The following is a 23,127-nucleotide window of genomic DNA, read 5'->3' as shown; positions in this document are numbered from 1 at the left end:
TCAATTTGTGCACATGCTGTGTGTTCTAGGCACACTTTGTGTGTTTGTGTGACTGGGGTTTCCTTTTCATCTTCTTGAATTCTTGTAAGAAGACAGGTCTGTATGGTTAAAAAGCAGTAGTTGGTGGAAATGTTGTGTGTATCGATTGGCTAGTACAAATTGCATAATGTAATTTATTTGGGGGAAGATTTGTCTCCGATGTAAAATTGAAAGCGGTTAACAAGCAAGTCTGTGAACAGGAGCATCCGTGAAAAACCTTACCAGCATTCTGTCATGTCATTTGAGGCGAAGGGGATCTTAGGGTAACTGTATAGTAAGGACTAATGAAACACCTCTGTGTACCAACTCAATCCCTTTGTTTCCAGGTGAGAGAGCAGTTACGTGTGGCACTGGAGGGGTGTAGTTTCGTAGAAGAAGAATTAGGGGCCACTCGCAGAGTTCAGCTCCAGACATCACGCCAGGATTTGATTGGAGGGGGTTTCCTTTTTATCCATTGTTTTTAAAACAACGTATGAAGACTAGCAGTGGGGGCCCTCACATGTTGCTTCCCTTTCTGAGTTTCAAAGGTGCAGAGCCAGATGAAAGAGCTCCTGGCTACCCTGTGCACTCTCGTGGCCAAGCTGGAAGAGGACCTAGACATCTCCAGGAAAGACCTCATCCTTTCTGAAGCAATGAACACCATATTACAAAGAGATGTCCGTGAAGTGAGTGTCAGTTGAAATGGCCACGCCGTCGTCGAGCCAAACGTGGGGTGTTTGGTTCGGCCTTGCCCAGTGTGTCCTTCGTCTCCCACGGGTTTTGAACGTTTGGAGTTTGGTAGAAGTAGCAGCAGAACGGGACGTGACTCCGGGGCCTGGGCGGGCTGCCTCCCCATCTGCGTGGTGGAATCTGTCCTCCCTGGGCTCTCCCCTGCCGAGGCCTGGCGGGCAGGCGGCGGAGTGGCCTCGGGTGTGGCGTGTGGGCCACCTGAGCTTGGCCCATGCCGTGCTCTCGGTCCATTTTGGGAACACACTCGGCACGTAGGAACCAGCGTGGTGCTGCCAGGGCGTTTCCGGGGGCACGACCTTGCGGGGGCGGCTCTGCCAGGGGCCGTCACGGCCGCCTCTGCCGCCCTGCCCTCCTCCCAGGGGTTCCGTGCTCCTGGTCGTGACGGTCAGAGTGAGCGAGGGGTAGCCCGCTGGTCCTGGTGTAAGGTCATGGAGGAGTGCGGCCGCTTCTGCACGTGTGGTCGTCGATGGGAATCTGATCATTGTCACAGAGGACTAGTAAGGGTAGGATGGTTTCTCTGTGCCTCCTCCTGTCACTGTGAGCTGCCCTTTGCGGACAGTCCCCGCACACCCCACCCCCAGCCCAGCAGTGCCACCTCGGGAAGACCCTGTCAGACCCTCGAGGGTGTAAGTGCACGAGCAGTCTGTTTAGTACCTTAGTGTGGGTGAGATCGGGTCGGAATTTAAAACAAAAGTATTTGCAGAAATTATAGAACCTGTTCAGTGAAGTTGTTGTTTGGCAGAGGTGGGGAGAGACCCCTCAGCAGAGTTCAATGTGCAGAGAATTTAGAAAATCCTTTCTTAGGACTCATCACTTTCACTCTTGAGACTGCTGACATAAATTGCTTAGGAAACACGGAGGGCTGGAAGAGGAATCTTTCGGGTGTTGGACAAGAAACGCAGGGCAGGACGTTCTGGTTCCATTTGCAGTGTCAGATACCATGGGATACAATGTTGTTACAGGGTTAGGCTATAGAAGATGACTTCCAGTTATATGAAAGGTGGAGTTTGGCTTCCATTTGTTACCACTGCTGCTTCAACTTTGTGGTAATTGGATGAGATTTCATCCGCCTTTTCCCCGGGAAAAAGGATGGTTGTCTCATGGTGTGTGCCTCCAGAGGCAAGTCGCTGTTCTGTGGAAAGCTCAACGGTGTCCGGAGGCAACCGAGGTTGTGACTTCTGGGAGACTTTCTTATCCGTTTGTCTTTGAACACATGGGAAAGAATAAGCCTGGGTAACTGGTCAGAATCCCGAGCAGCCTCCGCACTGTCGGCACAGAGCCTGACGCGGGGCGCCAACTCACAGAGCGACACCGGCTGAGCCACCCAGGTGCCCCGAGGATGCTACTTTTCTGTTTGTTTGGAAAATGAGGATTTCGCCCGGGTTTTGTGTCTGGAGTGTGTTAATGTGTCGTACGCTAATTCGTTCCCTGTTTTCCCTCTGAAATACCTGCTGTAGGCCATGGCCCAGAAGGAAGACATGCAAGACAGGATCACTACCCTTGAGAAGCGCTGCCTCAGGGCACAGCACAAAGCCACCTCTCTGCACGACCTCAAGGAGAAACTTGAAAACGAGATGGCAAAGAAGGACTCTCTGCATCGACAGGTCGTTGGTTTCGTTGGACTTCATTCCACTTTTATTAATTACAAGTCAAGTTAAGGACCAAGTGTCAATGTCAAGGTTTTAGGATCTTAGAAACTTGTGTTGACCAGCGGGGTTACTTCAACGTCCAGGGTTTAATTCTTTCGAATTTTATGGAAGCATGTTATGGGGCTCCCCTCCTTGATTCCTTCTTTGTCTTGTCTTACATGCACGTTACTCTGTTGCCTGTCAGCACTGTTTCCAAAGGAGCAGGGAGTGGCCGGGAATGTGTAGGCAGCTGGCCATTTTGGGTAGTACCTGAGATCGGGGGGAATGGCAGGTGCAGAAGCACAGTCTGGCGTGAGGATGTGAGACCCTGTGTTTTGGGAAGCAGCACGTCTCTTCCTTGGTTGTCTCAGGTCATCCGGCATTGAACAGGAAAACCACATCCAGCTTCTTGGAAACAGAGTGAGCTTTGTCTGGTGTGTTTGTCAAATGCGTCAGTCGACCCAAAATGATAATCAAAGTGAAATACTAGGAAGCCATTAAAATGACATGGAGGAATGCTGTTTGGAGGGTTTTCAAGCATGATACGTGGTCTGTATATACACACAGAGCTATATGCACACAGAAGATGGAAGGAGTCTGTGGGAACACAGTTAACCTTGCAAAAACCTCACCTTATACATGATTTTTAAAATGACTTTATATATTTTTAATGCTTATTTATTTTTGAGAAAGGGAGCCAGAGTGAGAGAGAGAGAGAGAGAGAGAGCGAGCATGAGCAGTGGAGGGCAAGAGAGGGAGAGAGGGAGACACAGAATCCAAAGCAGGCTCCAGGCTCTGAGCTGTCAGCAGAGAGCACGAGGCAGGGTTGACCCCATGAGCTATGAGATCATGACCTGAGCCGAAGGTGGACGCTTAACTGACTGAGCCACCTCGGCTTCCCTAAAAGTCCTTTAACAAAAAATCTCGTGTCTAAGTTTTCCACGTTGAAGTTTTCCACGTTTTTGGTCAAGAGGGAGAGTGTTTTTGTTGAATAATGGTACACTTCCAAAAAGAACTCAACTGGCATCAGGCATGCTCTCAGAAGCTCTGTGCTGGCTGATGTGCCCACCTCAGAATGTCCTATGTAGCGAGCCCTCGGACCCCAGTATAAATATGTTTACGAAGGGTTAGGACCGAACCCTTCTCTCCTTAACTGGTCAGGAAGAGCGAGCAAGCTCCTCCAGAAGATGGGTTTTCTTTAATGTGTGGGAACTTTGTCTTTGGAAAGACTTCTTTGAAGATAGTGAAGAAGAGCAAAGAGTTTGGCAAGACATGTTTTGCGTAGCGAACGGAGGACCAAGGCAGTGGGTGACTCCTCGCAGAAAGGAAAGGTTTACTCTGAAGCACCTACCAAACTGTTGGCTTCAGTCAGAACTAACAGTAGATCTCTGCATTTAGATTTTGTTTCACTTTATTAAAAATGGAAACGGAGAGAAGACTTGCTACACTTTGATGCTTTGCCTTCATTTCCTAGACTGCGGATCAAAACCGCCAGTTGCAAGAGCGCCTGGAGGTGGCGGAGCGGAAGCTGCAGCAGACCCCGAGGAAGGCCAAGTCGCTGCCCGAGGTGGAAGCCGAGCCGGCCCAGAGGGTGGCCACCCTCTGCAAGGTGGGGCCCCCGTTTCCTTCTGGGTCCCATGGTGGGAATGTCAACTTCATGGCGGTCCGTTCTTGTATCTCATTTCTCACCGGTAACGTCGGCGTGCCAAAGTCCGCGAACCAGCTGAGATCTGTTTTCGGTGCTTCTTTGTCTGACATTGGAATGCTTTTCAAACGGCAGGCATCATCCCCAGTTTTGTTCCCTCCGGTTTTGTCCGACGTGTGCAGTTTGCCGTTGGCTGCATCTAAGACTCACTGCTTTTCAGAGTTAAGTCAGCGACTCAAAGCTCAAGATAGTAGCCTTGGGCAAGAGAAGGACAGGGGTGCCTGGCCGGCTCAGTCAGTGGAGCTTGGGACTCTTGATCTCAGGGTCATGAGTCTGAGCTCCCCATTGGGTGTAGAGCTTACCGAAGGAAAAAAAAAAAAAACAAAAACAAAAAAAGCATAGAATTTTTCCGAGAAATGAGAAAATCCTATCCTCTTTCAAACACAATCGTTTTTTTATTTAAAAAATTCTTAAATGTTCATTTATTTTGAGACAGAGAGAGAGAGAGAGAGAGCGAGCCTGGGCACATACATGAGCAGGAGAGGGGCAGAAAGAAGGAGATAGAATGCCAAGTAGGCTCCATGCTATCAGCACAGAGCCTGACACAAGGCTCGAAGCCCCAAACCTTGAGTTCATGACCTGAGCTGAAGCCAAGAGTCAGAACCCGACTGACTGAGCCACCCAGACACCCCTGTAAGAAATAAATCTTTAAGGAATTCACTCGGAGGTTCCACAAATAGAGTCGAGGAACGTGCCAGACACAGTCCCTGCCCTCCCAGTTCTCACAGCCCTCACCACCCACAGAGGAAGGCAGCAGTTGAAGAGGTAGTTTCCAGACATGATGTGGGCGGTGCTGGGATCGAGTGATGCACACAGGACGAGGGAGCCCATGACTGGGCAGCCAGTCCATCCTTCCGGAACCTGGGCTGAGGGAACCTGTAGCAGGGAGCCTGTCGGTGCTTCTGTGTCACCGGTTCCAGTGCAGTGAGGGTCCCAGTGGGAAGGGGGGTGGTTTCGTCACGGGATAATGACCCTCAAGGCTGCCATCAAGTCGGGCAGGCGGCATTGGGCGCCCACAGGCCCAGGCTCCAACAGAGCCTCTCCTCCTTTGTGATCTGCATGTCAAGTCTCCATTTCTTTTCTCACCTGTCCTCTCTCCTGTCCCTGGTCAGCCGTGTAGCCCGACCCTTTGTCTTTGGACAGTGTGCTGCTGAGGAAGCTAAATTGTTGGAAGTAACTTCCCAGCTTAGGAAGGCAGCACGCCTGTTTGCTCTTTCCGCTTGCTGCTTCCTCCTGTCCGTGCTGAGTGGCCAGGGGTGTCTCCCGGGGGACGAGGCACCGTCCAAGGATCCGGGACCCGGGGTGGGGACGAGACCATTGCCTACCCCCGGTCACCAGCATGGAAGCCCACTGCTTCCCACTGGCACGCATGAGGCCTGTAGGGACTGTGAGCAGGCAGAAGGCCGCTCACAGCATGTCGTGCGTAGGCACAGCGTGTGTGGTGGGGCAGCCAGCTCTTCTGACCCTGCTGTCGCCCGCAGGCCGAGCAGAGGGGTGGCAACATCGAGGAAAGGCTGCGCCAGATGGAGGCCCAGCTGGAGGAAAAGAACCAAGAACTGCAGCGGGTACGTGTCCGGGCGGAGCAGCCGCGCACCTGGCGGTGGTTGAGGATGAGGCGCAGGCTGGGGGTGTGGGGGTAGGGAGTGGTCCCTTGTTTCCCACTTCTCCCCACGTGGACGCCAGGCCCCTTCTCGATCCCATCAGGGGTACAGTGCACTCTTGTGCGAGTTGGATGCTAGTGAACACTGCTAGCCTGTGGACAATGTTCTCTGGACGCTGGGGCCCCGTAGGCAGTGCCGCCTAGGGGTGGAGGCACCCGCACAGCCCACTGTGCCCACCAGCTCGTTAGCAGCTACTCACGGTTGACGCGGGACCTCGTGGGTGTCCCTTGGCCAAAGCGGAGGTACTGGCCTGGGGTAGGGCAGCCTAGAGGAGGGGTCTCCTTCCTTAGGACATGACACCGAGGTCCTGAAATCAGGTCACGGGCCTGACCTTGGTCCCCACATCCTGAATTTCTACTTGAGATGTAAAGGCACAGGTCGGGGTAGATGTTCCTAAGAAGAGGAATAGCGTCATCGAGCCTTGACGAAAGGGAGGCCCGTGTCCCTTGAATCCCCTGAGATTTTTCCCTGTGGGAGCTGGTCGGACGTCAACATGAAACACCCAGGAGACAGAGCAGGCAGCCGCCTCCCCAACTTGGGACGTCCATCCAAGGCCATCGGGTTTTGTTTTCACCAGAAAACTCAAAACACTCACCCTTAACTTACACCAGACACTCGTGTGCTTGGCCCTCAGGGTCAGAGAATAAAACATGAGTTTCCGCGGAGTGAAGCTTCTGATGCCAGCCTGACGGCTCGCGTTGGCCGACCCCAGCCCGCCATGACACATGCACACAAGCGAGCACAACCAGACGCTAGCCTCTTGGGCCGAGAATTCCACCTCACCTACTTAGAGAAGCACTTCATTGCCTTTAGGACTGTATGGTAGTTTGGAGGGACAGGTGTTGAGATAAGGATTCTATTATAACTGAGACAATTCCAAGGACACTTTTAAGCTGCTTTGCTTGAAAAATACTTGGGTGCTGATCCCTTCTTGTGGGGTGGCCAGGGTCTTTTCCGAGTGACGGCCGTTGCTGCGTGTGAGGTGTGGTGGTCGTGCTTTCTGTTGCCTGCTCCCAAGGAAAGAGGTGCCAGCAGGTGTGGCTTGGAGGTGAGGAAGCCCGAGCCTGGAGGGACTGTCCATTGCCTAGCCTGCGGGTGTGTCCTGTGGGCTCTTCCTCCTCCCTGGGCCCCCCGACTGCAGGGCACATGTGTACTCCGTACCCCACGGCCCTCCGCCCGGCAGGAGCCCCTGAATCCTGCCGGCCTGTCCTCGCCGCTTCTGTTTTGGGTTAATTCAGGATATGCGGTAGGAACAAGTTTTTAAACCATACGATTGATGAGAGTTCTATAAAACACAGACCCGTGAACTTGGCGGTTCCGTTCGGAAATTACTTGAGGTAAATACAAGTTTCCATTACAAAACGTTCAGGAGATGTGTGAATTTCACGAAAAACACTGAATCTTTCCCAAAGGGGATTTTTTTTTTATCTTTGGGTTTTGTCAATGGATTCATTTCTTTCCCCCTGAGGCCAGATCTGAGCTTGGGTTTCCGCCCCGGAATATGCCTCCTCCCGTGTGTAGATCAGCTGATCCCCTTGAGAATATGCTCTTTCCTGCATGTACATCTGCCTCCTGAGCCCATCTGAGAGCTAACAATGAGGACATTCGTGAGGGCCCATGCGTGTTTTGTTTCCCAGAAACAAAGGGACCTGCTAAGTGATGACCCCTGGGAAGCAGGTTCCTGCGTTTGTGTGCCCCGCTAGGTCGGTGCTGGCAGTGACGCACAAGCACGCCAAAGAGTGCCGTGGGAAGGGGCAGCCGAGGATGGCGTGCGTGTGGGTCACACCGCTGGTCATTCGCACGCCTGAGCCGGTGTTCGCACTTTGGCTTGAAGCCTGCGTCTTCTCTTTCAGGTAAGGCAGAGAGAAAAACTGAAGGAAGAGACTAATCAACATCTGTCCAGCACTATTGACAAGCTCCTTTCCGAATCTGACGAGCGTCTTCAGCGTCATCTAAAGGAAAGAATGGCTGCTGCAGAAGATAAGGTAGGCTATGAGAGACAGCGGCTGAGTGCCCCCGTCCTCACAGAGGAGACGCTCACGTTGTGATCCTGAGGAGCAGCGTGGAGCAGAGGCTAACAGCCACTGTAGAAAGTAGAAATGATTCTTTCACGCGGAAAAACTGCAGGCCTACGTTAAGTTCCCAGTGTCGTGTCCCCGCCCGACGTATGCGTGCGGGAAGGTGCGTCTCACTGTCTAGAAGAGGAGTATGGTCTGGGCCTTTACTAACTGAGACGTAACTGAGACTAACTGAGACGTAAGGAGTAAGCTAGCTTCATGCTAATCAAAGATGGGCACAGAAACAGCCATAGGCAGTATATAACTAAGGGGAGGGGCCGTGTGCCGATACCCCTTTGTTGATAGGACCCGGCGGTGGCTGGATGTGGTCGGCAGGCCCTCGTTTGCCACCCCTGTGCTGGAACCTTCAGCCTGGTTCTTGTCTGGGGAGCTAATTTCTACCTCTTTTGTCCAGACGGACCGGTAGGAGTGCGCAGTTCTGTCAAGCATTTAACCAGCTGAAAACAGAGTATCTCCTGTTCCATCTCCTGCCTTCCCTCTTTTCATCTGGGTTGGAAAGAGTCTAAGCCTGGACTCTTACACCATCATAACGGACACACTTGAGGTGTAACGGGAGGGAAGCAGTATCATAGGATCTCTGTGAGAGAAGCTCTGGTGGGGACAGTTGGATGCGGACCTGATACTACCGGTTCTGATTACACCTGTGTCCCTGTAGATGAGCCCAGAATCTTCCCTAAGATTGTCACTTGGAGACACCAGTGAGCAATGCTAATTTCACGACACACTTGTTTTGGGTAAAACCCATTATGAGGTGCGTTATTATACCCCACGTGAGGTTCTACCTTGATCACTGGGGCCAGCCTTTCGGTAGAAGGTTGTATGTGAGATTGGAAGTATATGTACGAAACTTAGGTCAGGTTTCCCAAGTGACTGAGGCATCACAGACCCTAAAAGCTAGTACAAACCAGTGTACCTGCTGCAAGTAAACGTAGGAACTTGTCATACTTACAGTCAGACAGTGATCCGTGAAGAAATTGTACATGGACAAAGGATGAGTAAAGGCTGTTACTGCAGTTTCACAGACAGCATTTCACTCTGTGGTCATGTGACGCGGTTCGTTGGTATGGCCATCGGCTCCATGCCTTGTCTGTGGTGCTGCGTTATTGTAAAGAGAAACGTAGGCATGGTCTAGCATGTGGAACGTTTGAAAGAATCAACACTAAAGGACTGTCGGTATCTTTCTCAGAAGTCTCTGTTAGGAGAAGTTGGCAATCTGAAAAAACAGTTACAAGAAATGCAACGTGAGAAGGTATTTCCGTCTCTCACTCATTCAGTGATCGGTTGAGACTGGAAAGGAGCAGGTGACCTCTGGGGCTCACACTTCCTCCAAGGCGAGCCACCACTGTGCTTTCGAGCGGCCCCACGCTCGCAAGTCTGAATGGCACGCACGTGGCGGAGTTGGAGCCGAGCAGCCTACGGGGTTCAGATTTCTGAGTCCCTTCGGGGGTTCGCTCGAAAGCTAAAATGTTCGCGTAAACCTTTCGTGGAGTGCAGCGTTGCCCAGCAGGAAGGTAACAGGTGACATGGGTGTCATCCCAAGGGTTCTCGAGGCTGCATTTGAAATGGTCAAACAGACGGGTGATGTTAGTTTTCACGCAGCCCGATGCAGGCAACATGTTATTGTATCATGTAAATAGTGTAGACATGAAGGAGCTACTCTACAATGTTTTTCCACATTCAGTCCTTGCAACCCACGGGGCGTCTCACAGTTCCATCCCCTGTGGTCGGGACCAGCCCCATTTTGGGCGCTCAGTTAGCCACGTGCGGTGGTGTCTGCGGCCTGGGACGGCACTGCCTAGGGGGTAGTTGTGTGACCAAAGCTCCTCGTCGGTTTTACTCCCTGGTGCTGCGTGTGCAGACGTGAGGCTGGGCTGCAGAGGGTCCACGACGGAGCACGTGCCTATTACACAGAAGGGCTATTCCCCCACCGCCCAGAAAGTCCTGCTCCTCTCTACATAATTAGGAAGAAGTCCTAGTGGCTCAGTGTTTCTCCTCTGTAACCTTGCTATGCCTGAGACCTAACTGTTCAGTAGGGTTTAGGACGTTCACTTGGTGATCCAGGTGTTTACTGGAGGACTCTTGGAGAGAATGGTCTTGGGGTTTGTAACTGCTGAATTTACCCAGCGTGGTTATGATGGTCAGCATTTCAGCACACTTGATGCAAGTAGTGTTTTCCATTTTTTCTTGAATTCTAATGAACCTACAGTGTGGTATCAGTTTCAAGTAGACAGCATACCGTTTCAACAATTGCACACGTGACTCTGTGCTCGTCACCATCACTGTGGTCACCGTGTGTCACCATACAGAGTCCTTAGGGTATCACGGACCGTATTCCCTGTACTGTGCTTTTCATCCCCGAGACGGCCTTATTTGATACCTGGATGCTGATGCCTCCTACTCACCATCATCTCTTTTGCCAACCGCCCCTACTCTCCTCTCCTCTGGCCACTACCAGTTTGTGCTCTGAGTTGAACGGACTCTTGATGCAAAGACTAGTTAACCTTGCTTGCAGTGAGTGTCGTTGTCATTTGCTGCTTTGCAGGATCACCTTCTACGGAAAATGGAAGCACTGAGGGCCATATTAAAGCGGGCAAGATCGAGAGGCTCTTCGCTTCACCACAGGTATGACATTTCCCGCTTCACAGATCTGTTTGAGACGCGGCTGGGGGCGGCTTCCCTCTGTCACCAGTATGACCTGAACCAGCTCATGGTTCCCAAGTAGAACCGTGGGTGTGCTATGGTATGACCCGCACCGGATCAGAGTTACACACAATAACCCTGAGTGTGTTGTAGTCTGACGCGATCCATTTTCCAGGTACCAGCTAACTGATGATGGGGCGGGGCTGGGGGGGGGACACTGCCCTTCACCGTGCCTAACATGAACCACCTCACAAACACATACGTTAGCACCTGCTGTGTATCTTCCAGAGGAATCCTTTGGCCGAATGGGCAGAGGGACTGGATGTAGCTCAGGGAGCCGGTAGCTTAGTAGGTGGCAAGAGGGAGAAGTAAAACCTCATTCCAGAGGTTAGGTTTGGAATCTCAGGAGACCGGGAGGCATGACAGAGCTCACAGCCATGGGAGGAGGAGTAGAAGTTAGGAAAAGTTCTGTTCGTGTTTGGGTGGGTTTATTTGCGGCCTCCCTCCCCCGAGTGTGGCAGTGATGGTGTGGGGCTAGGAGGGGTCCAGCCTGCCAGGTTCGGCCCAGCATCCCTGGAAGCTATGGTCCCTTCCGCAATGCCAGTGGGGTCACCATGGGAGTGCACACGTGGCCGTGGTTGTGAAGGTCACCTTGACGTCGGTGGGGTTAGCGCAGTGCTCGCAGTTTCTTATATTTTTGAAAAGACTGGAGAATGACAGGTAATCGCCGCAACTCTGTTGGGACGTTGGTGAGTCGCCTGTGAGGGAGTGGGTCAGCCGGCTTGTGAGCTGCGTCCTGCAGACAGTAAATGTCAGGAAGTTATTCAAAGGTTTGCTTGCTTCTTTGTAGGAAATATGTACCATGTGAGAGTCATTCTGGTGTGACAGTGCCTCGAGGAGCTGACTGGGCCCCCTTAGGTGCAGGAAGCAGGCTCTTGCTCCAAAGGCAGGCCCACTCAGGCCTCACTGGGGACTGTGCGGCTTCCGACGGGGGCTCTCGGGAGAGTCGAGGGTGTGCTGTGGCTGTCTGTGTTGAGCCTGCTTGTAGGAGAGAGAAGTCAGGGCAGGTAGAGTCCCAAGCGGCCCTCCCTGTCCACGGAACTACTGGTGGCACAGCGAATGTGTGTCCGGAGAGAGAAGCACACAGGAAGATCCGGGCACAGAGCAGCCTCTTGGTTGGCTGACGGAGATCCTCGCCAGCAAGACACCAGTGTGCTGAGTGTCACCATTCCAGGGCTTGATGACGGGTATGTGTGAGGAGGCCAAGGGAGCAAACAGTGGATGCGGTGCAGGCCACTCGAGTGCATGTTGGAGTTCTCAAGGGAAGGGGCTGTGCAGGCCCCTGGAGGGTGTCACCCTGGGGCAGTTGCCATAAGAGGGACGTCCACGCCCGTCACCCGCCTGAGGTGAGCTGGCCAAGGAGAAGGATAGAGAGGATCCCAGTGCTCCCGTGGTTGCAGAGGCATTGTCCGTGGTCACAGGTGGCCTTGTGGTCAGAAGACACCGGGCAGGAGACCGGCTGAGGAACAGGGTCTGTTTGAAGCCGTCTCACAAAGTGATCTCTCGTGTGGTGGCAGAAGCGAGGCTGGTGGGAGCTGTGTCGCCGTGAGCGGCCGGGGGCCGGGGGGACGAGACTGAGAAGGCGGCAGGCAGGCTGGACAGCTGAGCCCTCCTGGCACGACCTCACAGCCACGTCTTCCGTTTGTGTCCTCCTCTAGCAAGATGACATGGTCTGGGTTACAGAGGAAAAGAAAGGTGACGGACCAACTTCCACACGCAGGCGGGGCAGATGGGAGAGAGCTCTGGGATAGGACTGGATGCAGGGTGGTGGGGTCGGGAGCCAGGGAGCCTGAGATAGGGTGTCAGAGTCAGGGGACACACGCGAACCTCGGTGGAGCCACGAACCATGCCAGGTCCCATGCGGGGCGGCGTGTGTGGCTCTCCCCGATTGGCGATGTGTCGTGGCCCCACAGCGGTGAAGCTAGACCACCTGAGCTCAGGTGAGCAGTTGTTCTGGGAATGGGGGGACCAGAGGAGGGGAAGATGGTTGTGGCCAGCGGCCAGTTCCGACTTGGCTGTCTTAGAAACAAGCAGTACCCTGAGGCAGCACGTGCCAATGACGTTTCTTGAAAGGCCTCAGAGAAGAGCTTGAAGCACCACAGAGGAGACGCCCTGTCGTGGTGGCTCTGTCTCCAGGCCACAAGGGGTGACGCCAGGGGCCCCCTCTTTAGCTGATGTGAATCAGATGGGCGTGTTCTGTCTCCCGAGACCATAAGGATTTGTGAAATGGAAGGCAGCCTCTCTTCTTTTCCAGAGAGCGAGGAGCCCCTGGACTCCCGTGCAGGGTTCAAGTGTGGAGGGTGAGCCCTTGGCTGAGGCCGGGCACGTGGGCTGGCGGGTGCTCCTTCGCAGCTGCTGACCGCTTCGTGCCCAGATCCTTTGCTGAGGGGAGCAGCTGACAGCCCAATTAAGTGACTCCACCCTAGGGTCTCGGGGCTCCATGGAACTTTTCTGGAGACTTCTGTGGCCAAGGGGGACATTTGTCTGTTAGTCTAACTGCACAGAGGCCAGAGACGCTTTTGCCTTGGAAACACCGGGCGCATTGCCACCTCCTGTGTACGGGAGCTGCGAGGTGTGGTTCCCGAGGATCCTGCCGCGGATGCCCCTGGGGCGCCCGATAGTGGCTGGTGGAGGAAAACCTGGGGTCACCTGGCATCACAGCAAGGGCCTTGGCACATGTGGGCCGATGGCAGGTTAAGGCCAGAGGGACGTACAGGAGTGCTTTCCGGTCAGTTGGGCAGGAGGTGGTGCAGACACGCAGGATGACAGCTTGACCGGGGGCAGGCGCTGCTCCACCTCGGGGACGTCTGGGCCGCGGGGATGCGTTGCACCTGCTGGGCCCGGGAGACCCTGTCTCCACAGGGCCCGGCTAGCGGGCTTGCACTGGAGCCAGGGGCAAGGATGCCTTCCTTGGAGACATTTTGCTGTGACATCATGTTCCCAATTGATGGGTTCTGGCCTGGCTGACAAAGTCCACTTTTCTCTAGATAACAACCTTGGTGTGTGTGTGCGCGTGTTTGTTTGATTGTTGTCCTCCATATTTCAGGCGGACGCACGTCAGCAGCATCCCAGCTTCCAGGTTCCGTCTGGCGGACAGCCCCACGGATGCCAGCAGCACCAGCAGCAGCGCGGTGTTGCGGCGCCACCGGAAAGGCCGTGTGGCCCGTCTGCGACATGAGCCTTCCAAGGCAAGGACCTCCATCCTCTGGGGGCTCTCGTGGGACCCACCTGCCTGCTCCAATGTCACCTGCCTTTTCCTCTGTCTGTGAGGCTCTTCTGGAACTAAGGGACTGATAGGCTGCTTTCTCTTTTCCCCTTCCCCCATTCTTCTTTTGCTGCCTTAGAATTTACTTTTGAGAGCTTTTGTTCTTTCTTTGTATAAAGTAGCAATGTGGATGAAGATAGGACCTAGTGTTAAGCACAGCACAATGCAAATGAGTAAGGGTTTGAAATGCTAATGAAGGTTAAATGAACACGTGTCTTCATCGAACTTAAACAACAGAGAATTCACCTTTGGAGTTTAAGTACTTTTGTCCTTTGTCTCTTCAGCCGCCTATATTTTTAGATATTTGTGTAAGTTTTGAGCACCTGTAGTCATGGAACAAGTTTGGTGCAGATATCGTCCCAGAGCTAGGGTGCAGCATGACTGAAAAACCCAGATGAGGGGCGCCGGGTGGCTCAGTCGGTCAAGGGTCTGACTGCTGATTTCTGCGCATGTCACGATCTATGGTTTGGTGAGATCGAGACCCGCAGCCCCGCAGCCCCGCAGCCCCGCAGCCCCGCACGGGGCTCTGCGCTGACCGCGCCTGGAGCCTGCTTGGGATTCTCTCTCTCTCCCTCTCTCTGCTCCTCCCCCACTTGAAATAAAACAAAGAAGACAATAAATAGATAAAAAGTCAGAGGAGAGGCCTGCACCCCTATGTGTGCACAGTGTAGTGAGGGGAGACCAGCAGCGAATGGGAAGTAAAAGGTGAGATGTGTGTTAGTTATCTATTTCTGTTTGACAGATGATTGACAAAAGTCCCTAGATGGGCACCTGTGGATAGCCCCAGAGTCCAAGGGTGGCTCTCTGGGCAATTCCCAGTGTGGCAGTGGAGAGAGAGAGACAGATCTGGCAGAGAGCAAGCGGTCACAAGGTGGAAGGAGCTCAGTGAGCCAGGTGCTCAGGGAAAGGGAGACCGGTGGCCTGGTCGTGCTGGGTGGGGCCAGGCAAGGTGGAGGCCGAGGACCACAGTGGTCTGGTCCAGGAGCCCTTGCGCTAAAGCCCGCTCGCCCGAGTTCCAGAGTCTGTGTAGACACAGTAGGGGCAGATTTCTGGAGGACTTGAACTCTGGTTGGGAGCAGAGACGCAGTGCTAGCTGGAAGGAGACACAGGGCAAAAGTTCTGTGGTTTGTGTTTTGTCATTTTGCTGTTTTGCCCTGGCGCGTCTGTGGTCACTCGTGGCTGGCTCGTGTTGTTTCTCCTGTATCTTCATTTGTCATTAGAGAGTGGGGTTTTGCCCCAATAGTCATAAATTGTCGTTAGCGTATCGCTGTATAGTACAGGTGGATACGGGTACGATCTAGATCATAATTTGTAAACGAAGTGTTTCTTCCAAAGAGATAAGGCACTGAGCATAGATGAACGGAAGCTCGATGCAGACAGCACGCTTTGCGGTGCCGACACTCGCGTTCAGGACTCCAAATCTCACGGGCTTACTGAGCACAAGTACTGCCTTCTACACTGAAACTCGGGACTCCTACAACGTGAAGCTGTCACCTGCCCCTAAGCCCGTTTTTATCACGTACCTGCCCAGGGCACCCTCCTGTAACCAGCACAGTGATTCGTGAGAGGTTGTCAATCCAATTCGAGGTCAGGATTTCACATTCACGTCCAGCAGGGCGTTAACAGAGTGGGTTTGTTTGGTGTTATACAAGGTGTTGCGGGAACTTCGGCATCCCCTCGGGTGATACTGTAAAAGTGTAACTTGGTTTCCAACAAGGAGAACAGTTACAGGAAAGTTTAGAATAGGCACCTGTTAGACGTCTTTGTTCTACAAGATGCCATGTTTCAGTAAGTTGTGTATGTTGTCATGGAGTTTTACGTCCCTGAGTGATAATTGGGAGTGTCTCTGGTAAATGTCGAATAGCCTATTACATTCAGATGTGCGGTGGAACAAAGTTCTGCGTCCAGTCGTGGTTGTTTCTAAATCTTCTCTCCATTATATCCATCTCGTTGTTCTCTTTAAAATATGTTTGCTCGTTTCGTCTTGGAAATTGTAGCTTCCAAGTGTGCAGTAAATCTGATTCCTCTTCCTTTCTTTGCATGCCTCTGTCAGCCTAGCGATGTAAGGAAGCATCGGAGAAAGCGAAAGTGTTTCGTAGTGCAACCTAGCTGTGTTTGTCTGTGGTGTGGGGGAGAGTGCCCGTCTCTTCACGGTGAGCACCACAGCTGGGTAAGGACGAGCGGCTGGCGTGTGCGGGGAAGTACAGGAGCCACTGGGAGCTCGAGCGCGGCGTGCGGTTTCCACGGTACCTGCGACGGCCACCGGAGCTCGCCGTTGTCTCTCGTTTGTGTCTTGCTCGCTGCGCTGCGAACTTTGTTCCATGAGACACAGAAGTTTCTAGGAAGAGAAATTACTGAAGCAGAGCCGTAGAGTTTCGATTTCGGGATATAACCACTTTTGACAGCCGTAGCCAGCAGCATTCAGAGAGCTCTTAGGGTTCGTTCGCCACCTGGTGTGTGCAGTGGTTTAGGATCCTGTGACCTGGCCCTCACAGACATCCCCGCGAGCCACAGCTTGTGTGGTTAGCCCATTTCCAGATGTGCAACCAGAGCCTGAGAGCCCGGGTCCTGTGCATGAGGACACTTTGCAGGGCAAACACTGGCCACGACACCACTCTGCCACATACCCCACCTTTGCTCGGGCGCCCTCCTCCCATTTACAGTGCCCCTCGCCGGGACAGGACACCTCCTGTGTCCAGAGGACAATGACGTGGGTGTGCCCATCCTCAGGGGAAGCGCCGTGCCTCGGGACGGAACCCTCGACCAGACAGTCCGCCTCATAACTGGGATGCCTTGCTCCCTGGACCGGACCCCCATCCCAGACCTTCCCAGCCATGCGCTGACAGGGCCGTGCCTCTGATACAGAGCTGGGCGGCAGCTGGGGGAGCCCCTCCACTGCACAGACGGTGTGTCCGTTCAGTTGAATTCTTGCGTTCAAGTGCCAGTTCGGTCACTGGTTGTTTTGTGACCGGGGTGTATTCATCACCGTCTTTTTTTTCCTGCTTTGCTCTCCTGGTAAGTGAGGACAGCGCAAGGTTCACGGCCCTTGGGGTGTCCACACACTGCCCATCGGTGCACGGTCCTCAGAGATCAGGAGCTCACATCGGCGCCGGGGCACAGAGCACGCCCTGCATTCTGCTGGCTCGTGCTGCCTTTTCCTCTGTAGCAAGACTTTCTCAAGGAACAGAGGGTCGCGTGATGAACACCCAGGCAGGACGGCCTGCTCCCGCAGCTCACTGATGGCTACTTGGAGGGCTCTTTGGAGGTTTTGGGGGATGAAGTCTAGGCGTACGGGCAGTGGGTGTCAGGTCCGTGCAGACAGGGCCAGCACGGGCGTTGCACTTCCCAGCCTGGCGGGAGCCTCCCGTTTTGGTTGAGACTGAAATGGCCCATAGGCACAAGTCTGGCAGGACCCAGTGCTGGGCGGGGGCCTGTGTGTGGACTGCGCTGTGACCCAGGGGAGGGTGTGCTCCCGGAGCCCTCCGTCTCTGCTCACCTCATAGCCTGGTCGCTAGCGTGGCTCCCTGTCCTGTTCCCCTTTGGGTTTGTTTTCTCCATATCCTTGCTTCCACCTGGGTATGAAATCTACTTGTGTTGAGGGAGTCTGACCCTGTTTGCTTTTATGTGGATAATTTGTAGCCTGTTAAGGTAGCCTTTTGTTGTCTGCCGATTGTCAGGAAATCAGGAGAGGAGGCAGGTGTTTTGGAGCTGTTGGTGAAGCTTGTGTCTTCCCTGAGCTCAGCTCCGCTTGGTGCTGACCGCCATGGGTGTCCCGAGCCCCGTGCAGCTTCGGAGGTCCTGGTACAAACCCAGTTGGCTGTGCCTGTCTCGCCAGTCCTACACGTGTGTCTCGTGAGATCCGGCCCTGCCTCACCCCCAGGACCTGTCAAGGGTCATAACGCTGGCGGGTCCGTGGCCCCACGGTCCTTTCCAGGGCCCACAGCCACATAGCCGCAGACCCACCGCCTGTCACAGAAGGAAAAATGGAGTCTGAAGGGGTTCATTTGTCGTGACGGCAGCCACGGGACACTGTGTCTCCACCGTGTCGAGCAGACTGTCTGTAAGCTGCAGATGAGTCCGTCAGTTTGTAACATCACCCGAAACGGCCCCGAGAAGCAGAAGTCAGACCCGAGTGTGGGGTCAGGGGGTTGGGTGCCTTGTCACTTTACACACGTCCCCGTAGGTTCCAGCCTTGCATCGCTACCAGAAGTGACAGTGGGTTAGGCCACAAGCTCGCTCCACTTCCCCCAAACAAAGAGCTTTGGACAATCGTGCACGGGAGGGCTCCGTGCTCACCAGGGTTTGCCCTGAACGGCGTCAGGAAACAAACACCTTCCTTCTCAGCTGGCCGTGGTGTATGGTGACATGGTTTGGGTCTCCGCCTCTACCTTCTGTGGCCGGGCTCCTGGTGGTGCGAGGTCCTGGGGAGGGTACACCCCTCGGTGCCGATGGGCTGGGGGTCTCAGTGGGCCCACTGCCCGGACGCGAATCCACCCTTTCGCCTGGCGTTAGGCCGATCCTAGGAAGTCGTTTTGGACCCTGCACAAAGCACAGCTCATAGCTTTTCAAATGAGTTGCTGGCTGTGATTTCAGGGCCGTGTGCTCCTCTGTCTGGGCGCACGGTGAACTCATGTCACTCTCCTCTCCACCCCACAGTTGCTGCCTTTGGAGGGAGAGTCACAAGATCGTGTGGCAAGGACACGATGTGGACCGTCAGCTCCTTCTTCCCAGAGGTCCCTGAGCTTGGACAGGCTGCAGCAAGGGGCACCGCACAAGGCCAGCCACGAGGACATCAGGGACGCCACAAAGTAAGGGGCACAGGCATCGTAGGAGACATGCCTGTGCGCTGGTTTTCAGCTCTGAGAAACCTTTGATCTCTACATGGGGGAGAAAGGGTCGGAACAGCGATTCCAAAGAGAGGCCAATGAACCGAGCTTACGTGCACGGCGTTCTTGGGATACCTGCCTGGGTGCCCTGGGTGTGGCCAGCAGAGCAAAAGGCAGGTGGGAAAGACCGGAGTCTTGTGATGCTGGTGGCTGTAGGGCAGCCTCGTTTGCTCAGATCCTACGCACCAGCCGTCCTGAGACCTCCCTTTTCCTCCCGGTGGATCCTGGGTGACATGCTCCCTAGGGCTCCTCCCCTGGGCCGCACTGTGCCCTGTGGGGCTGTCAGGAGCCATGCTCTCTTCCCCCCACCCCCACCACGCAGCTCCAGCAGCCCCTCTGTTACTCGCACCACGCCCTGGGGTGGCTCAGGTGTGCATGTCCTCCGTGCTCCCGGGTCACAGCCAGGGAGGGGTGCCGAGCGTTCTCAACCCAAGGGGCTTGGACTCCAGATAATACTTGGGAGGGAGAGAGTGTCAGCTCCCAGGGCGCAGCCCTCCCTAGAAGCTGGGGGATTGTGCTTCTAATCACGTGGGGCGGTGTGTCGTGTGACGAGCACGCGTGGAAGATGCTCTCCTGTGCGTCCCCCAGATCCCCGGGCTCTCGGGATGGCCCCTTGAGCAGCCTCAGCAAAACTAGCAATAGCCAGGACTCACTGAACCACGCCCCCAAGAAGAAGGGCATCACAAAATCCATCCGCTGGTTGCTCACCAGAAGACAAAAGGTCCACCCCAGCCACGCTAGCGACGAGCCTGCATGACCAGGTTGGTGTCCCCTGCGTGTTTCCAGCGTGTGGGTGGTCTTACTGGCCTCATTCCTCTAGATCCGTGGTCTCTCTGCCTGCGGACCCCTCCCCGTGTCGGGAGACCTCACGTGGCTGTGGACACCCCCCACCTCCCATTTCATCACTCTGCTTCCCCACAGCCGCTGAATTGGAGCCACGGAATTGAAAACCCTTCCCAAGGTGCCCTGGGACTCCGCAAATTGGGCGCACAAGCTGAAAAACACCAAAAACTTTAAAAAATAAGCATTGTGTTTCTTGTCACCTTGCTGAGCACTTTTCAGCTGTACCTGTTTTTCAAGCAGTAGCTGTTCGTTTGGTCAATAGACTCTATAGCTGCAAAGCAGTATTATGTCCTCCACGGACATAAAAAGGCCTCCAGGGCCTTTTGCTCCTGGAACCATGCTGGGAAAATTCGGTCCCTTAGATGTTGCCAGTGTGTTTTCTTCCACATCCTTATACTTTCTGTAATGAAAACGTTAAGATTCGTGGTAGTGCCCTCTGGCTGTCACACCCACTGCTCCCAGAAATGTGTATGTCTTGTAAGTCCAGAGGTCACAAAATTGGCCAAAACATTCCCCTGTGTTTCCTACGTTTATTTTGTCATCTTCGGGAGGTATGGTTTAAGTACTTGGTCGTATGAGGACAGCGTTTATTGAGTTGTTTGCCCCAGCATTTGATTCAGTTTCACAGAGTGTGTGTAGGTGACTTTCTCCGGGGCTGAGATGTTCAAATCGCTGACTTGGGTTCTGTGTTACCATAGGTATCACGCAGTGTCTGAGAGTGGATCATACTGTGGTCTCTGTGGACATGCACGGCCAGTCCCAGAAACATACGGTTGACCCTTGAACAGCCAGGGTTTGAAGATCAGGTCCACTCGTATGCAAGTTATGTGTTTCCATCCAGTAGAGTATTGTAAATGTATTTTCTCCTCTTTATGGTTTTCTTAATCACATTTACCTTGTTTTATGAAGGAATACAGCATATACACGTCACTTATAAAATATGTGTTAACCGACTGTTTCTGGTAAGGCTTCTGGGTACAGTGGGCTATGAGGAGTGAAGTTCTCAGGGAGGTGGCGGTGAGGTAGAGCCCCATAAGGCTCCACGAAAGGTGCCTAGTGGTGACAATGTCCGCCTCAGGAGAATGAGTCTCAGAGTTATTACAGAGTTATTACAGAGAAATGTGATAACGATCTGTAAGTGTTTTAAGCGTGTCCATGTGTTTGAACAACTGTTATTTTACCTAGTGAAAGACCTTGGAAATGAACTGGGTATATGTGTTTCCTGTACTGTGTACTTCATTTTAAATCTCTTCACAGTTGACAGAAGCCGTCTTTCACCAGAAGTAACTAGTGAATCATCTGGTGATTTTTCGATGTGTCCTAAAGCAAATGCAATAGTTATTACTTTGCATGAAAGTGAGGTGTCCCGTCACAGTCTCTTAATATGCTGGGGAGTCTTTTCAGGTTTCTCTGATTTTCAACCGAGTCCACAAAGCGGGCTCTGCGATTAGAACTGAGACGTTTGTGTTGAAGTGACAAGGTGCCCAGGCTCGGGGCCAACAGTGTTGTCTGACGGGAGGAAGGTTTTCCAGAACACCCGGAGTGTGCAGCTGAAGCATAGGCTTGGGGCACACAGCGGAGATCCTTGTCCTGCATTACAGGGTGTGGATGTGATGGAGAGAGCTTTCGGCAGCCACCGTGGCCATGGGTGTTTACTGTCGGCAGAGGTGCTGGTTTGGAGGAAGGACCCGGGGATTCGCTGGGTCCTATCGATCGGCCTTAAGGAGGATGCCAACAATCGCGTAGACGGTGGAGTTCACGGCACGTTGATGGCCTTAGATGGGACCTTCGATGTCACCGCCCTGGCGCTTCTGGTGCAGATCCCGACCCAGCACACACAGGTGACACCGGGCCGTCTGCACCCGCCCACTGCTCTCCTGCTGGAGACCCCGCAGCCTGTATTAGAGCAAGGCAGCGCGTAGCTTCACCGCACAGCTAGTCCTCTCTCGCCAAACCCGGTCTGTTTTGCGCGGCACGGAGTCCTCGGTGCTGCCTCCTCCTGCCTGAGCTCTGCCTGTCCCTTCCCCTCACAGGCTCGTGAGACTGGCGTGCATTTAGCTCTTATGTGGAGAGAGAAACACTCTTACTTCGTGTGCCACGTGGAAGTTTCATGGCTTCTGTTTCTGATTTCCCTGTGGAATTCTGTTCGACTCATGGGCTCAGTGGAGAATCAGGACTCTTTCGATCCTTCTACAGAACACTGTACACCTTTGGGAATGCCCTCAGTGTCCCCTCTGCAAACCCCCCTCCACGGCACCCTTGTCTAATTTCCCGGAGAGCATGGACCCCTCTCCCCAAAGGCCCATTCCTGTGGGCTTCCTGGGGGGCTCAGATGATTCGGCGCTCGACCCTTGCTTTGGGCTCAGGTCATGATCTCATAGTTGGTGGCGTCGAGCCCCAAGTCGGGCTCCGTGCCGACAACTTGGAGTCGGCTTGGGATTCTCTCTCTCCATCTCTCTCTGCCCCTCCCCTGCTCATGCTGTCTCTCTGCCTCTCAAAGATAAGTAAATCAAGCCCATTAATGGACTCCACATTAACATCTCTGATTGAAAATACACTATTAGGATTCAATGGGTATTGTTTTGAGTTTGAAGTCTTGGTTTCGACGCAATTGCAATATGTTGTCATCCTTTAGATTGACATTAACTTTTGGGGTGTCGGCTCGTGATTTCAGGCTCGTGCTATCTTGGAATGGGAGTCGAACCACCTTTTGGTCATGGCGACTGACCAAAGGGTTGGTGAAATAAGTTTTCAGCCTAATGATATCTAAATTTGCGTTAACTGTTAAGTATTATATTTGGGGATGCCTGGCTGGCTGAGTCAGAGGACAGCGTGACTCATAATCTCTGGGTTGTGACTTTGAGCCCTGTGCTGGGGGTAGAGATTTCCTAAAAGTAAAATCAAAAAAAAAAAAAAAACAAAAAAAACAAAAGGAACGTAGATTATTATGTTTGTAGGGATCACGTACCAGACTACTCTTCCAAATGCGGAGATAATTTTACCTTACAAGTTAAGCTTAGCTCTTAATTTATTAACAAATGAGCTTTGGGGCGCCTGTGTGGCTCAGTTGGTTAAGTGTCTGACTTTGGCTCAGGTCATGATCACACTGCTTGTGAGTCTGAGGCCAGCATGGGGCTGGCTGCTGTCTGCGTGGAGCCTGCTTTGGGTCCCCTGTCACCCTTTCTATCTGCCCCTATCTCACTCACACACAATCGTTCTCTCTCTCTCTCTCTCTCTCTCTCTCTCTCCCTCTCTCTCTGAAAATCTAACAAACAGGGGTGCCTGGTAGCTCAATCATTTAAGCATCTGAGTCTTGCTTTCGGCTCAGGTCATGATCTCACACTTCGTGAGTTTGGGCCTCCCATTGGGCTCAGCGGTGACAATGGGGATTCTGCTTGGGATTCTCTCTCTCCCTAGCTCTCTGCCCTTCCACAACTCATACTGTTTGTGTCTCTTTCAAAAATAAATAAATGTACCTGCAAAAACGTAGAAAACACCCAAACCAATGGGCTATTGAGAAACCAATATTTTAACAGAGGTGAGGAGTTTGGTTTCTTTCCTTTTGGTATTTGACTTTTGATAGTCTTGAGAAA

At 53.3% G+C, this 23,127-nt stretch overlaps 2 protein-coding genes across 7 annotated transcripts in view; one reads left to right on the top strand and one right to left on the bottom strand.

Moving 5' to 3' along the window:
- Positions 1 to 23,127, bottom strand: part of LOC147575923 (liprin-alpha-1-like) — a 547,540-nt gene that overhangs the window by 265,450 nt on the left and 258,963 nt on the right. The window lies entirely within an intron of this gene.
- The window catches only part of LOC147575926 (liprin-alpha-1-like), a 360,673-nt gene that overhangs the window by 246,240 nt on the left and 91,306 nt on the right, over positions 1 to 23,127 (top strand). For 3 of the 6 annotated variants that reach the window (XM_086679724.1, XM_086679728.1, XM_086679726.1), the window contains 7 exons: positions 567 to 704; positions 2,226 to 2,372; positions 3,871 to 4,005; positions 5,583 to 5,666; positions 7,616 to 7,747; positions 10,383 to 10,462; positions 13,587 to 13,728. In XM_086679724.1, coding sequence (XP_086535850.1) covers positions 567 to 704; positions 2,226 to 2,372; positions 3,871 to 4,005; positions 5,583 to 5,666; positions 7,616 to 7,747; positions 10,383 to 10,462; positions 13,587 to 13,728 — 858 coding nt within the window. Of the gene's footprint in view, positions 1 to 566; positions 705 to 2,225; positions 2,373 to 2,601; positions 2,817 to 3,870; positions 4,006 to 5,582; positions 5,667 to 6,125; positions 6,428 to 7,615; positions 7,748 to 10,382; positions 10,463 to 13,586; positions 13,729 to 23,127 lie in introns of those variants that run through there. The other 3 variants (XM_086679727.1, XR_015241603.1, XM_086679725.1) reach the window with 3 other exon arrangements.

Source organism: Puma concolor, chromosome D2 (genome assembly GCF_028749965.1).
Source record: "Puma concolor isolate L17-30 chromosome D2, mPumCon1.1.hap2, whole genome shotgun sequence".
Classification (NCBI taxonomy): Eukaryota; Metazoa; Chordata; class Mammalia; order Carnivora; family Felidae; genus Puma; species Puma concolor.
This window is presented reverse-complemented; position numbering and strand designations above follow the sequence as displayed.